General features: G+C 41.6%; 1 protein-coding gene across 1 annotated transcript in view; it reads right to left on the bottom strand.

Moving 5' to 3' along the window:
• Positions 1-1,449: 1,449 nt before the first annotated feature.
• LOC119735215 (muscle, skeletal receptor tyrosine protein kinase-like) overlaps positions 1,450-16,299 on the bottom strand; it is a 35,294-nt gene continuing 20,444 nt past the window's right edge. The window contains exons 8-20 of the mRNA XM_038208921.1: positions 14,817-15,071; positions 12,933-13,049; positions 12,500-12,616; positions 10,944-11,057; positions 10,150-10,322; positions 9,494-9,695; positions 6,834-6,944; positions 6,319-6,512; positions 5,071-5,193; positions 3,850-3,961; positions 3,251-3,347; positions 2,518-2,617; positions 1,450-1,572 (exon numbers count right to left, since the gene is read on the bottom strand). Of these exons, the coding sequence (XP_038064849.1) occupies positions 1,450-1,572; positions 2,518-2,617; positions 3,251-3,347; positions 3,850-3,961; positions 5,071-5,193; positions 6,319-6,512; positions 6,834-6,944; positions 9,494-9,695; positions 10,150-10,322; positions 10,944-11,057; positions 12,500-12,616; positions 12,933-13,049; positions 14,817-15,071 (1,838 nt within the window). The remainder of the gene's footprint in view (positions 1,573-2,517; positions 2,618-3,250; positions 3,348-3,849; positions 3,962-5,070; positions 5,194-6,318; positions 6,513-6,833; positions 6,945-9,493; positions 9,696-10,149; positions 10,323-10,943; positions 11,058-12,499; positions 12,617-12,932; positions 13,050-14,816; positions 15,072-16,299) is intronic.

A 16,299-nucleotide genomic window follows, 5' to 3' on the forward strand; every position in this document is an offset into this window, starting at 1 on the left:
ACAGGGGACTTTTCAGCATATTTGCGCACAAATAAACCCACCCTGTGAGAGCGATATTATTTTGGAGCCGCAAACAAATGGGAATAATTCAATAGCAAAATATTGGTGGCATTTTGTTTATTTGAGGCCACATTCAAAAGTGAATAACTTCTAAATTTGAGGAAAATAGCAATCATCAGACAAATTCGCAGTAAAACTCAAAATAGCACGGGGAAATTAGTAACATTGTACGTAGAAACCATTTAACATGACTAAAATCGTAATTTTGCCTGTTTTGCCCTAACGCAGTGTGCTATTTTGTATGATCATTGTGAACAATGTGTACTACTACTGTAATTCGCATTATGTGAATAATTGCTATTGCTTAGTTCTCACTTAACCTAAATATTGAGCCTTTTCGGTAATCAAGTCAGTGAAATCGGTCCCTGGTCGAAGCATTCCAGCTAAAACTGGAAGGAGTAGTACTGCATAGAATTATATACACTTCAAACATGATCAATACTTTCTGACTTTTAGTTAATTTGAGTAATGAATTTGTACATAATTGTAAAATAAAAAGTTTATTAAGAATATCTGAATATACTTGTACATTTCTTATTGACATACTTCAAGAGTATCTGAGTAAAGTTGTAGGACATCAAATAAACCTATTTTAAGACAATACAAATAATATTTTCAAGTTGAAATTGACACTGATTTGTACATTTGCACTTGTACAAGAAATATATTTAAAAAAACAATTAAACAGTCAAGTTATATACAGTGCCCTGAAATATTCGAAAACACATTCAGTCAATGAACGTAGATGTAGATATTTTAATACCTAACAAAGCTTAGTTCATAATTGGAATGGAAAAAAAATACACACTTTACAAATAACTTCACCATGCATAATATGCAATACATATTATGTCCACCTGTACATTGCAGCCAATTTTTTCAAGAAGTAAAAATAACGTTCGGAATAGTTGATAAAAATCATCATCCATACTCCAAACCGGTCTCAAACATACTGTTTAAAACCGGCCAAGCACACAATTTTTGTTCATAATAAAAACATAATCACCAATGATAGTAAACATCTCGAGGTTAATGTAAATTTATCGTGCTCTACAAAGACAAACCATTTAATGAGCTTCTCCCTTCCTATAATTTTTTTTTTCTGGAGCTTAATAATCACTTAATACATTCTGCAATTTATTTGGTCCTGCAATTTAACAGATGTCGACCGTTATGTACATAAAGCGTAGAGATCAGAACTAGCGCGAGGTCTTCTTCAGGAGTTCAACTATTCCAGGCCTAGGCTACATCTAGAAAAAGACAGTCGAACTATGGTTGACGACAATTCTCGCTCAAACTTGCCCTAGGGCAATGCACACTGAACCAGGGATATTTTCCAAGTTGTACACCGCTGTGGCGCCTGTACGTAGTGAATGCATACGCGATCACTCAGCCTGACTCGATGCTGCCTGTGGGCGAATGAGTGGGTGAGTGAGTGATGCTGCTCGAACCTTGGCCAGGTTTCAGGTACACGTAATCATCCGGGTTAAGACTTCCCATTTCGAGATAGCCCTGTAAATAACGAAATATAAGTATTAAACCATAGAAAAAAACATAGTTAAAGGCAATTTCGGCTCAGTGGATATTAAACTTTTCGAGAGAATGAAAAACCATGCACGATTCTTTTAACACGAAATACGATTTCATCCATAACACTCTTAATTCCAAAACCGTTGAAAATCACAATACATTTCTTGACTTCTTAGGAATACTTTCGTGGGGTGTTAAATACCAGAAAGATATTTAATCCTAGTAAGCTTTTTGATAATAGTTCGGTAGGTTACTTTTGGGTTTACGCACATTATCTTATTATGCCTTTAATGCTGCCTTGTGCAACTAAATCAGTAACTTTATAGTAATTAAGTTGATTTTTCTTCCAATTTGAACGTGAATAACGATGAGTTCACATAGACACACCAGGTCACCAATTGCATTTGTATTTGTCGGATATACTGCATATAAACAATGAGGTAAGCTCCAACTACTGTGTGTCGATCGTGGAGTTGAAAAGTGGCAACATCAGTCGTAATGGCTTCATTCACAAGTTGGCCATATTAAATGGAAAGCGAGGTAACATTTTCATTTTTGGAACTTGTGAAGAGTAATGGAAGCAATGACATACAGTAAATTACAAATTAACACCAGTCTGCTTTGATGAATAATATAAAATGTTTGATTAAACATACCGCAATGTTTTAAGCCACATTTAAAAAAACAAATGAAATTGAGGTTATAATTCACAAATAGTCTGGTGCTATCCCGTTCAAAAGTTTATAATTTATAGAATACATTTAGGGAGCACGACCAAAATGGCTTCCTCGTGATTAAGGTCCATAACTGGAATGACGTTCCTGAGTGCGATCAGGGTTGTATACAACGACAGAATAGTTGTGGCAGACAATATGAGAAATAAAATGACAGGTGATCAGTACACCTGCTTGGAAACTGAATACCCACCGCTGCATCTGCAAGGATGTCGTCTATGGTGGTGTGAAGACCAGCGAAATCCGGCCTGTCTTCAGGTTTCTCCTGCCAGCAGTCCATCATTATCTGGTATCTGCAATAGAAGTATATTTCAGTGTAATGCAGTCATGGAAAATGATCCCTGATGATAACGATAGAATAGCAGAAACGGAAGATGGAAACACTGTTGAGGAAAGACTAACTGAATTTTGTCCATTGTTGGGTTTTCAGAAGAACCCGAGGTGAAATCTTGATTTTTTTTTGGGGGGGGGGGGGTTCGATATACTGACTGTCATCGAAGCGACAACCGGTCCTGCATTTATAAATCAGATTCAATAATATGCTACATACGATTAATACCAACCCCATGCTGCCGATGACAGTAACTGGTATTTATAAAACACCTTTGCCAAAGGATTCGAAACGCTGTAAACAAATCGTACCACACTTTCGGTGAGGGCGCTGTTATAATCCGACGATAATTAACACTATATCACAGAATAGTCTACATATACCCCCTAACAAAGCTGCCTCTTTCCGTATTTTGTGCAAAGGCAGACATTATTACCAATGAAAACAATTTGGGTGTCAGAGCGGGAGGGGGGGGGGGGGTTCGCTTTTTTCATGATTTTCTATGATGTTTTTTGTTTTGACAGAACTGGGGGTGTTGAACCCCCCCCCCCCCCCCCCCCCACCCTGGATCCGCGCCTGACCCCATTATCCTTACATGTCGTCGCCACAATGCTCTGGTTTGGGTAGTCGGTAGCCCTTTTTTAGTTCATTGATGACCTCCTGTGATGACATGCCAGGGTATGGATGCGATCCTGATGGGAAAAAGAGGTGTTACAGAACGTGCCAGAGAAGGTAATAGATATTGAGGGCGCTGTCACGACCCCATATTCGGGATGAACAAGGCGTGAATTAAAGGTATGTGACGTCAGATTACATTTTGCTGTCATTCAAAGTTACCTTTTCAAAACCTTACATTTTCAAAATGGCATTGGGTTAATATCTGAAAATGTGCTTCAGTAAACGTCGTTTTTTTTGATCGAGTCATTAATTGAGGGCGCCCCAGTTATGGCCAGAAACAAATTGTTGGGTGCGGTGTAGTGTGAAAGTTAGACTCCATGAAATATGAATTGATTGGTTGTATTGCGCATGCGTAAGTGAACATGATAATGACAGTGACAGGTCACGAGTTCATCATGATATAAGGTATAAAAAACCAAGATTTCATAGCAGTCCTAATTTCATATGAAAGTGGTATCAACAAAAGAGAAAGGAGCCCTCCAAAACATTAACAAATGAACAGAGATTCCGACTCACCTAACGTAACCAGTTCCCACAGAAGAACACCAAATGACCATACGTCACTCTTGCTCGTGTACATATTACTAAGCAGTGACTCAGGAGCCATCCAACGAACTGGTACCTTGCCCTGTTCAGATTGATTTAAAGATATGATGCAATAAGTTAACTTTCTGGAATTATGTCGCCATACAAGAGAAGTGGAAATTTTTCTAACATTTGATTTCCTGCCTTACATTCTGTAATTTCTATCTGCGTGCTGACAAGAAGCCATTGTTGTAGTAGTCGTACTTGGTACTCGTACTCGAGTACTACTCGATTCCTTTTTTGGAGTACTTGTATATACTCGTACTCGAATGTCAAAGTACTCGTACTCGAAATGACGATACTTACTCGGGCAGCAAAGTACTCATACTCGACATGTCGAAATTGTACTCGATCATCAAAGTACTCGTACTCGAATAGCAGTACTCGAAAGAAATGGTATAGCTCGACTTACCTCGGCCTTATTTTATCGATACTTTCAGTTTGAAATGGTTGATTGGCTTTCGGAGAAATTGAAGTTTTAACAGCTAGCCTTGAGTGGGTCTGTTTATCGGTCTGACAGGGTCTGGATCAATTACGCACAAGGAACCATTGACGGTATGGCCGTATTCTGAAACAGAAGTACTCGTACTCGTACTCGGAAATAGAAGTACTCGTACTCGTACTCGGAAGTACAATACTCGTACTCAGAGACCTGTACTTGTACTCGGAAGTACATGTACAGGTACTAGTACTCGTACACGGTGACCTATGTACTCGGCAGTACTCGGTACTCGGAAAAAAGTACTCGACTGCTACACTGCAATTTAAAGCAAATCTTCAAAACTCAGGCAATGTTATACGTTATTTCTGTCAAACAAACGTGCTTTTCCTGATGGGTCTTTTACTGACGTGCTCCAATCGAGAGTGCATGCTTAACTAGTGCATGACACCAACCTGATTCATGGAACGATTAAACCACTAGAGAGCTACCTCTGAAGTGTATGTACTCAAATGACATTGTATACATGGGCGTGTTCAGGCATTCAAACCGTGGACGAAAAATGCCAGAGAACAAAAGAGAGCAATATCGTCCACGATTCCCAGCAAATGTCCGCGATTGGGGCCGTGTACAAACATAATTATGGGAGTCTTCAAAAGAGGAACAATAGGACTTCCGAGATCGACGGTGTGAACACGAGTGTATGTATGTACCTGTGATTGCATTTCGTATTGGCTTTTCTCGGCCACTTCTCGAGCCAGTCCAAAGTCGGACACCTTGCATACCAGTCCCTCGCCAAGGAGGATGTTACGGGTCGCCAAGTCCCTGTGGATACACTGTGAGAAGATAAGAGAATAAACTACATCAGACCACAGACACGAGACAATGTGTGGGAAAGAATTAATGTGGAGCCTGCAAGATATTGCAAAAGACACACTTTTAGAATCAGTATTAACTGCCACAGAGGAATTGTTGCAAGTATGGTTTGTAGAGCGATCAGATTGAGTGGGAATCTGCGTTGAAGGGGACCCGTCCAAAGACAAAGCATGTTTCGGGGATGATATAGAAAAATGCAAAAAAAAAAAAAAAAATAAGTGGTGAGAAGTATTCGGTTGAGAACAAGGCATATGACTGAGCAATTTGTTGGGGTGTTTGTTTGTTTGTTTGTTTGTTTGTTTGATAGGTTTGGTTGCAGGTTCTGTGTGTACGAGCATTCCCTGTGTGGACCTCTAAACAAAACATGTCCACATAACGTCCAGTGGTGCACCCAGGAGTTGGCTTTTGGGGGGGGGGGGGGTCACAACTATTTTTGGATTTGAAATGTTTTAGAAGTAAACAATTGGGTTTTTTTGGGGGGGGGGGGAGGCCGACTATTTTGACGTTGGTGGCGCCACTTACACCCATATTATACTGCTCGAAAATAGGCCACGTACATACCACCAAGGTCAAAACGTGGGACTAAAAAAAAAAATACAAAAAAACCCAACCAAACAATGACAACCTCTGGGGAGGGGCTGCTCAACCCCCCCCCCCCCCCCCCCCCCCCCCCCCTTGAGTGCGACACTGCCCACGTCTACACAAGGTTTCCTCCTCTCTGGAAAACAGATTTAGAGGCGTTTGGGGGTCAAATTATCGCAAAAAGAAGAGAAACACTCAAGGAAATCATGATACGAACACTGGGCTGAAAGAGTGTTCACAGTGGGAGTAACATGAGTTTTTCTCCAGAACAAAAGGAATGTAAACAGAAGTGTACAGTCGGTTGCGTGTGTTCTGTTGTTTTTTTCTTGGCAGATTCTTTAATCTTAAATGACAAACAACACACACAAAGCGGCAGCTGGATGCACAAATACAACTCCTGCATCATGGCAACGTTTAAAGGCTACTTTTTTGAGGCAAACTCTTAGTGGCACATAACGCATTCTACACTGATGTATCCCCATTAACCCTACATGCGATCTCACCTGTTTCGATGCTAGGTACTCCATCCCCCTGACCACCTGAGATGCGAAAGTCAGGATCTCAGTCGGTGTCAGGTCCTTCTTCTCCTTGAACTCTTCCTTCTTCAGGTAGAAGGGTTCGGTGCCCGTCCGAATGTGTCGCAGGTAGGTCTGCAGGTCTCCATGGGGAACGTACTCTAGGATTACGTACATTGGGTCTGTAGAAAGACATGAAAACTGGGTTGAAAATACAAATTCATCTCATATGCATGCCACATGAGGGCGCTATGTCGTTGGGGAATTCACAGGAATAGACGAAGAGTTGCCAAAACTGCTCTCACTCACAGCTTAATCAATTCAAATAGTATGCACAGAAGTTGACGCTTCGCATGACAGTCAATGCAAATTATTTTAACTGTGTGGGTAATACACTCTATCACTCACTAGTTCGGCCATCTGAAAACTTGTATTGTTTTCAAAACTTATCAAACTCATCAAATTGGAGATGCAACTTGAAATTGTGTGTCACATTATTGTACCTTTATCAGTGCAGTATCCGAGCATAGACAGGACATTGGGATGCTGGTCCATCATGGAATACAGTCGTAACTCTTTCTTGAAATCACTCTGATCGTTTGGTGTAGCAGATTCTGTAAAGGCATAGAAAAAAAGTACTTCTGGTAAGAAAAGTAAAGAAAAAAATCACGGTGCCGTGCAATTTTGTTCAAAGCTCCCTGAATGCCCTAAATGCGGGATTTCTTGTTTCTATCGTTGAGTGGTTATTGGAACGCCGTATCGAACCAGTTCGATCAACGGCCATGGATTCGTTAGGAACGTTGCGACTGCGCGCCAGGGCGAACATGAGAACAATGATCAATGTCAGCACACGACTTGGCTCCCTGTCGCAATGGCTCCCTGCTTTATAATGCAATATGCGCAGTAACTGGTCACCAGCGATGTGACTAACTTCAGACGTCAATTGGGTGCAACCGTGATTAATGGTTCACGCGCACTGCAACGGCCCAATGGACACCGTGGCTTGGCTATAGCCGTTGTGAATCCGTTTCTAGTCATAAATGGTTTTCAGGCAGAAATAAACACAACTGTGGGTATTACTGACCAGTGTGGTGATAATTTGCTGAAAGGCAGTGATTCATTTTCGGGTAGACGTACCAATTTGTGAAACTGTTCCATGAAAGTAGAATTTAAAAGTGCTGTCTGTGATCGCTCACATGTATGGTGGCCCTGAAGGGACATCGCATATCGCAAACGTGTGCGCATACGTATGCGATGTCGCGAAATTTATCGTGAATGTGTGCGCACACGTATGCAATGTCGTGAAACAATTCGCGAATATGTGCGCACACGTATGCGATGTCGCGAAATTTATCGCGAATATGTGCGCACACGTATGCGATGTCGCGAAATTTATCGCGAATATATGCGCACACGTATGCGATGTCGTGAAATTAATCGCGAATATGTGCGCACACGTATGCGATGTCGTGAAAAAATTCGCGAATATGTGCATATAGTGAAAAGGTGACGTCACACTTTCTCGTTCGATTAGAATGGACCGTTCCGGAGTTTACAATATGCCCGCCCCCGCCAAACCCCCTCCCCCCACCCCGTGCGCGCAATTGGGCGTTGGTCATTCTTTATTTTTCTTTGAGTTGTCAACTGTCGCGATGTCGCGAAATTTATCGCGAATATGTGCGCACACGTATGCCATGTCGCGAAATTTATCGCGAATATATGCGCACACGTATGCGATGTCGTGAAATTAATCGCGAATATGTGCACACACGTATGCGATGTCGTGAAAAAATTCGCGAATATGTGCGAATAAAACTTGCTACTTGCTACTTGCGCAACTATTTCAAAGTTGCGCAAGTAGCAAGTTTGCGCTCGACAGTACTAGTAGTAACGATTGCACGAGGAACAGCGTGCGCGCGAAGGTTTATTAGTCAGACCCTATTTTTATCTAACAGTACGTCTAGATTCCAGACTAGCTGCTACAACTCCCTAGTTCATTAGGAATTTAACTGAAAGGTATGCGACAAGGTATGCAATAAAATCCACGACATTGCAAACAAATTCGCATACGTGTGCGCACATATTCGCGAATTGTTTCACGACATCGCATACGTGTGCGCACATATTCGCGAATTGTTTCACGACGTCGCATACGTGTGCGCATATATTCGCGATAAATTTCGCGACATCGCATACGTGTGCGCACATATTCGCGATAAATTTCGCGACATCGCATACGTGTGCGCACATATTCGTGATAAATTTTGCGACATCGCATACGTGTGCGCACATATTCGCGATAAATTTTGCGACATCGCATAAGTGTGCGCACATATTCGCGATAAATTTCGCAACATCGCATACGTGTGCGCACATATTCGCGAATTGTTTTACGACATTGCATACGTGTGCGCACATATTGGCGATAAATTTCGCGACATCGCATACGTGTGCGCACATATTCGCGAATTGTTTCACGACATTGCATACGTGTGCGCACACATTCGCGATAAATTTCGCGACATCGCATACGAATGCGCACACGTTTGCGATATGCGATGTCCCTTCAGGGCCACCATACACATGTGTTAAACGTACGTCAACATTGTCGTTGTATAATGCACGTGAACCGCTGTCGGGGAAGTGAGCCTAACTTGGCTATGGGGAGGAGGTGACGTCACACTTTCTCGTTCGATTAGAATGGACCGTTCCGGAGTTTACAATATGCCCGCCCCCGCCAAACCCCCTCCCCCCCCACCCCGTGCGCGCAATTGGGCGTTGGTCATTCTTTATTTTTCTTTGAGTTGTCAAACTGTTACGTTGAGTTTCCGTTTGCTGGATGCTCTCCTCCGGGCACGCCCCTGCACTGGTCTTATAATTTGTAAGTGTCACCCAATATTATAATTTATCTGCTTTTATTAATTTACTCTTGCTTTATCTTCGTGAATAGTTATTATGTGTATTATCAAACTAAAATCTGAGAGGCGCCCCCGAAGACTGTCTTGCCGAAGACTGTCATTACAATACTGTTGTCACCTGTTCAAAAGTCGTGATCTAATTGGTCAATGACTTACAGGCAGAAAAGGGTCTTTTAATTGGAAACATTATCATACTCCCTCCCCAACCAACTTTTTAGTACACTAGGCCTAAAACAACGTCATACCTTTCAACATTTTTACAGCCACCGTCGTATTGGTTCCCCTACGGATGATTCCCTCTGCCTCGGCCTTGTAGACCACAGCAAACGAGCCGCTGCCTAACTGGCCGAGGATGTGCAGTTTGTCCCGCGGGAACTCCTTAGATGATCCATTAAACTCCGAGGTCGATGTTTGACGATTGTCAATCCAATAAATATTCGACAATTTCTGCAAGGTGTAAAAAAAAAGGAAAGGGCCATTGTGCTTTTGGTTTTCGAGTTAATAATAAGGTCGGATTGCACTTTTAGGGCAAACATTTTGCCACAGGACAAGTTCTTACGTTGTGAGTCCGCACAGCGTTTAAACTCTGGTATTTCTAGTTCCAAAAAGGTGGTTTTACGAGGCAAAATCGTGCTGATTAAGAAATGTTTGCCTGAAACTATGGCATATTTACACAAGAAAATGTTCGACATTCTGACAAGATTTACAAAGGTGTCTGACAGGATTTCAGACGTCGTTCTGAGAATTGTTTGAGTTCTCGTAAGGCTTACACGACGGAATCTTCCATCTTTTTAGAAGCTGTATTTTGTCACACTGCATAGTCACTGGTGATTTGCTCATCACTATACTCGGATATGATACTAGATCAATAAAAAATAGACGTCTTAGAAAAACTACCCACCTTTTGAATGAGCTCCTGTCCACGCCCTCTATCGACGGCAGACGGCAGGCTGCCTCTGCGCTTACGTCGTGACCTTTTGACGAAGCAAACCACGACAATGACCAGCACGACAATCAAGACGACGACAAGACCGACAACGATAATAATGATCGTCGTGGTGTTTGAATGAGCGTCTGCAGCGGAAAAATAAAAACCACAATCGACCGGATGTCACTTTCAATGAGTTCTAAATCTTGGGTTTTCATTTGACTGCTTTTATTAACTTGTGGTCTTTATTGGACTACATTCTTCAAAATTCCAGGTTAGAGTTTACCAACATCCCGGATTGTGTTTGACCTGATACTTTTCAAGCTAACAATGACACTTTTTTAATAAAAACCCCCACTAATGTCAGTACTGCCGGTGTCATATGAAAATCGGACTCGTTTAAAAATTGGGTTTTTTTTCCACTGTTTTGTCACGTGACCAATCCCTCTTCTCATTGTCTATGCACAAGCATGCACATTACCACCAATGAGTCCGTATTTCAAAAACCTAAATTCATGCTACATCAGGTAAAAATGACACGGACAACTATCACAAGAAGTGTAATTTTGACCCGAAAATTGTCACGTGACCCTGAAAGTATCTAGGCAAAGTGGACCTGGATTTCGAAAATCTGAACCGGGACTTGTTAGAATTGTAAGTCTGCAAACAAAGTTAATTGGGGTGGGCATGCTTTTGTAACGTTTGCATTTGAATTCAACAATACTGCAGGGTGTTTAAGGAGGCCGAAGGGTATGTAAGCTACTTACTCTGGCAGTTGTTACCCGTGGCGCCATTTTGGCACGTACAGTTGTACATGTTTTCTGCTTGCGGCATGCACTGTCCGCCATTTTGGCAGGGGTTGGACATGCAAGGGTCATCGGCTGAATGTAAATAGAATAGGAAAGATATTGAAGTAAAAAAAGTATGTCAAATTAAGCATCTATAACTCTATCATGTTTTAAAGCAGTTGATTACCACAATGAAAGAAACGACGTCCATTTTTTTTTTTAAAGGCAAAACAATATTTTTATTTTCACAAAACCATTTTGCAGGCAACAACAGTTACCCATTTAACGGGTTTTACTCCCCTTGCTTCAACTGAAGAAGGTAACCCTACGGAAGAGTTATGACCAATAAGTCAGTCACTGGTAAAGTCTTATGAAGCGAGGCAATGCATGCGAAAAGAAGAAAGGACTATGTGGTTGTTCTTTTACCGTTCATTCGAACAGTTTGTCACTTTACAACGAGAGGCTGAACGACTTGTGATTCATTTTCAAAACGTTCACGTTGATTAACTTGGATATAATAATAATAATTTGGGAGGCTAATCTTCCTTACTCGCAACTGAGAAGCTGAATTGCGAAGGACGCGGCTACAATGTGGTCGACCCATACAAGACCACGGATTTGAGCGTTTGATTTTGTTAAGAAGGGAAGAAAACCAAAGGGCCAAGAGAAAAACCCAAGTGGCCCAGGAGAGAATCAACACACAACTGTACTGACATATGGCATGTACGATCCGCAGCCGGTATACGAACTAGGGCCACATTGGTGAGAGGGGGGTGCTTTACGCACAAGCCACCCATGCCACCTTGGCATGGATCGCGGTACGCAAACAGTTTACTCAATCTAGATCTGAAGATAATCACACATTAAATCTATCACCGTGGAAGCAAGGAGATTTTGCTATTTCTAGAATGAGTATGAAGGATTAAGACATACATGTGTATCATGTTCAGTAATAAGGATAGTCAGTGGAAAGACCAGGGTAAGTAAGTACTGTACAGGTGTGTACAGGAACCACATTATTTTCAAAGCTGAATCACGATCTATGGCTACAATTACTATGCATTAAAATCAAGAATAACATTTGTGTGTAATAGAGATACTCCAAAAATACTTCAAAAAGACATACAAATGTAAATCAGGTGATACAATGTAAAACTGGTTAAATATAATTTGTAAGTTATGTACATATATTTTACTATCTTTGTAGTTTTTATTTTATATAAGCATTTTTGATGTAACTAGCTTTTCAGCAGGAAGACAATTACTTTGTAAGATAACAACTGATTCCTGCTATCGCAGACAAGATGACCTGATTGCAGAGGCATCATGCGATGTCGTGAACATAAAAGAAGACAGACCGATGATGATTCGAATATAATAAATAGGTCTACCCCTAAAAACACAGCATATTACTTGGGTGACTTTATATATGAGGTCCAAGTCAAATATAGTTGATACTTGAACAAGTTCAGGAAAGGTAACAACCATATAACACTGTTGTACATAATGTCCCTTGTTCCATAAAATGTACTCACTTTGGCAATTCCCTCCACTAAAACCGGCGGGGCAGGAACAGTTATAGAAATTACCGGTGGTATCTGGGATACATGTGCCGCCATTTTGGCAGGGGTTTGGGTTGCTACAAACATCATCTTTATGTAAAATCAAAAGAAAAATAAAGACCACAAAGTGTAATAGCGAAACATTTGTGAAATAACCAATGTGAAACCCAAAACTCCCCGGTCGCTTTGCGCCTATTGTGATCGACCTGATCGAGGAGGCATCGTGCAATGTCTTGAACTTGAAAGAAGACAGACAGATGATGACATACAATACTACGTGGGTGACGTTATATACAAGGTCCAAGTCAAACACAATTGATACTTTGAAATGGAACAATTTCAAGAAAGGTAACAACCATATAACATAGTTGCACATAATGTCCACTGTTCCATAATATATACTCACTTTGGCAATCCCCTCCACTAAAACCGGCGGGGCAGGAACAGTTATAGAAATTACCGGTGGTCTCTGGGATACATGTGCCGCCATTGCGGCAGGGGTTTGGGTTGCTACAAACATAATCTATAGGTTAAATAAAAAGACAAATAGAGACCACAAAATTTAATAGCGAATCGTTTGTGAAATAACCAATGTGAAACCCAAAACTCCCCGGTCGCTTTACGCCTATTGTTATTGACCTGATCGAGGAGGCATCGTGCGATGTCGTGAACTTAAAAAGGAGACAGACAGATGATGACATACAATACTACTTGGGTGACGTTATATCTGAGGTCCAAGTCAAATACAATTGATACTTTGAAATGGAACAATTTCAAGAAAGGTAACAACCATATAACACTGTTGCACATAATGTCCCTTGTTCCATAATATGTACTCACTTTGGCAATCCCACTCACTTTAACCACTGTGAAACCCAAAACTCCGCGGTCGCTTTACGTCTATTATGGTCAACGAGCCTGTTCATTCGCTTATACAATGAAGTTCAACCGACGTCTATATTATACATGGTATAGACTTAACCTTTAGGTTTGAATCGGAGAAGTCAGTGTTTATTAATTTGGAGACAGAATTGTTCGTAGTCTAGTTTCATTTTTTTTCTGATTATGATGGGTAAATGTATTTTAATTATTAAAATTTATTAAATGTCTTTTAAGTGTCAAACCAATAAATCCTAGCTGTACTAAAATATTGAACACTAACTACATATCGCTTCATTCACCAGCAATGTCAGGTGCTGATCGTATGATGAGCTAATCTACGGTCCTTTGCTTCTATTCGATTTCTTTTTACTCTGCAGTTTTTCTTTCGAGGAGTGCAACGCATGAACTTGAAACTTAATATAAACATCACCCCAGATCTCAAAAATGCTCGAATGTTCTTGAATACTAATCATAACACCGCTAATTGACTTATTAAAATAAAACAGTGAAATAGACACAAACAAAATTTATATAATATTTTTAATATTATTCAATTAGAATTGTATGTTATTTCATCGTGATTAAAAAAAAGGGTTGCATCGAAAAAGCAGTGATAGAACTCGTTCCCAAAGGACGAAGTACTTTTCTCAGACCTAGCTCTAGACAGCTGATTCTGATGCAGCCGTATAGCCGATTATGATCCAAAAATGTCGGCCATTCAAAAATTCAAGATGGCCGCCATTTGCAAAACTTAATATTTTGCAATCATCAGGGTTTTTTTTTGTTAATGAGGGTCTAAATTAAGGTATCTAGCTAGGTGGCATGTTCTAATCATTCGGCTGTGTGTGTGGCACCGGTACCGGTCAGGCATTAACCACACCATCGCATGTGTATCGAGACGCGTAAATGTCAGGTACGTGTAATATAAATATTCATATCCTCCTGGTCCTTAGCCAATCAGAGTGCTCCGTTCAATTTTTTGCATCATTGTCCATGCCTTTTGTACAAACGTGGGTGCAGATTGTTCAAGTCTGTATTTGGAATCGAGGTACACGCATATGGGCCTGTGGATGCAGAAATCTATGCCGCATGTATATTATATCGCGCGCTTCACGTAAAACTGGGACGATATATGCGGTAGTCGACGCCGGCGGTACGGTGCGGTAAGCTACGCGGTTGCACAGGTGGACTAAGCACCGCCCCATGGTGTTCTGACCAATCACAGCCGTGATTTATGTCCGACGTGCGTGCACAAAAGTCCGACATGCGTGCACGCGCGTATGATGCGCGCGGCAGGAAAGTGCAGTGTGGCATTGGGGAGGAGCACGTGTTAATTTGCCCAGTGTGCAGTGGGCGGGGCTTACTGAATCGGTCCATTACCGACTGACAGGATATCAAGTCTACCTACCAGCACACTCTCCAGACGTGTACTCTTCCACTGCCACCACGGCAAGTTGCAGAAATGCCGTTGTCGGATTAACACTGGGCATGCTGTCATCGATGTCCAAGCTGACGTACCTGGCCGTCCGGGGTGTCAAGCATAGGAACGGTATCGTGGCTCCACTCTGAGACTGTTGGAAGGTAGCCGGTGAGCCGCACGGCAGATTCTCGTTGAAGTTGGGGCTCAGTCCAGCTCGCGCTATCGCCCCGATGAAACGAAAACCTAGAAAAGAAAGGGCAGTTGAACTTTGCAATTTACAGACATTATGGTTATCAAATTCTCTGTAAAAATTATGTATATAAAGTTCTTGATGATTCTACAGCCATGTAACATAGGCATTTGCTCTAGAATTTGAGTTGGTAGCGTTTCAATAAGAGCATGGATACCACATAGTACAGTTATCAGTTTTGATAAAATTTTGATAAAATTACAGAAGGGTTCAACATTCCCATTTTTACCAAACGTTACTTTTGTTTGAACGGGGTCCTATTACTCGACAAGCCCAAAAAGAAATGGTTCAAATTTGTTTCTGGTCCCACTCGCTTCGATTTCACTTGAGGTTGTCATCTGGGTGATGTCTTCACCACAAGATTTGAACAAAATCACGTTCAACAGTTCTGTGTTGCTCTCCGCCGGGTTCGACCGTAGTACATGTATACTAGTGACAGTGCGCGTGCGACAGTGCGCGTGCTATTATGCGCTCAACTGTACTGTTTTCTGTGCGTGTACGTGTACGCTGTACGCACGCGTATTGCATGGCACAAAATAATGAAACAGTCATCGTCATCAAGTGACGTCATCAAAATAGACTTGTAGCGGATGCTGCCGACGGCTTTTGTTCTTGTTTTGCCTGAAGCGAAGCAGTTTTCCAACTTCACGTTTACGGATACAAATCTCCTTATGTAGTTTTTATATATTGTAGCAGAATCCTATTATTGGGCTCTTGTCCGCCAAATCGCGCAAAACGCAAGAAAAGGGGACACACAGACAGGATTTCCAACTCTGTAGGAAGATCTAATTTATTTTGCCAAGCGGACTCTGCGGGCAACTCACCGCACCGCCACCAGAACTAAACTGATATATTCACAGCATAAACATGCACAGTTTCACAAAATGTATTACAATGTTACAACTTTACCAAACCATGGAATCTGGCCAAGCCCTACCCGCGTAAGTGAACAATAGAACCAAAGATATAGAATAAAAAGACTAGATCGGCAGCGCGTCCACACGCGCCCATTCACTGTGCGATAAATCTCCGCCATTTTTATTGTCTCTCGTGGACGCGCAACAAATTAACGTAAAGTAATGGAGCTAAATGTATCTTTCCTCCAGCACGTGACCTAGCTCAACGCGCGCGAAGCTAGAAATGCGCACCGAGTATTTACGCGATGCGTACACGCACGCTTACCCGTTGGTGTGCCGCTTCTCATTTCGGCTATGGGATAAT

This window comes from Patiria miniata, unplaced genomic scaffold (genome assembly GCF_015706575.1).
Source record: "Patiria miniata isolate m_02_andy unplaced genomic scaffold, ASM1570657v1 HiC_scaffold_29, whole genome shotgun sequence".
Classification (NCBI taxonomy): Eukaryota; Metazoa; Echinodermata; class Asteroidea; order Valvatida; family Asterinidae; genus Patiria; species Patiria miniata.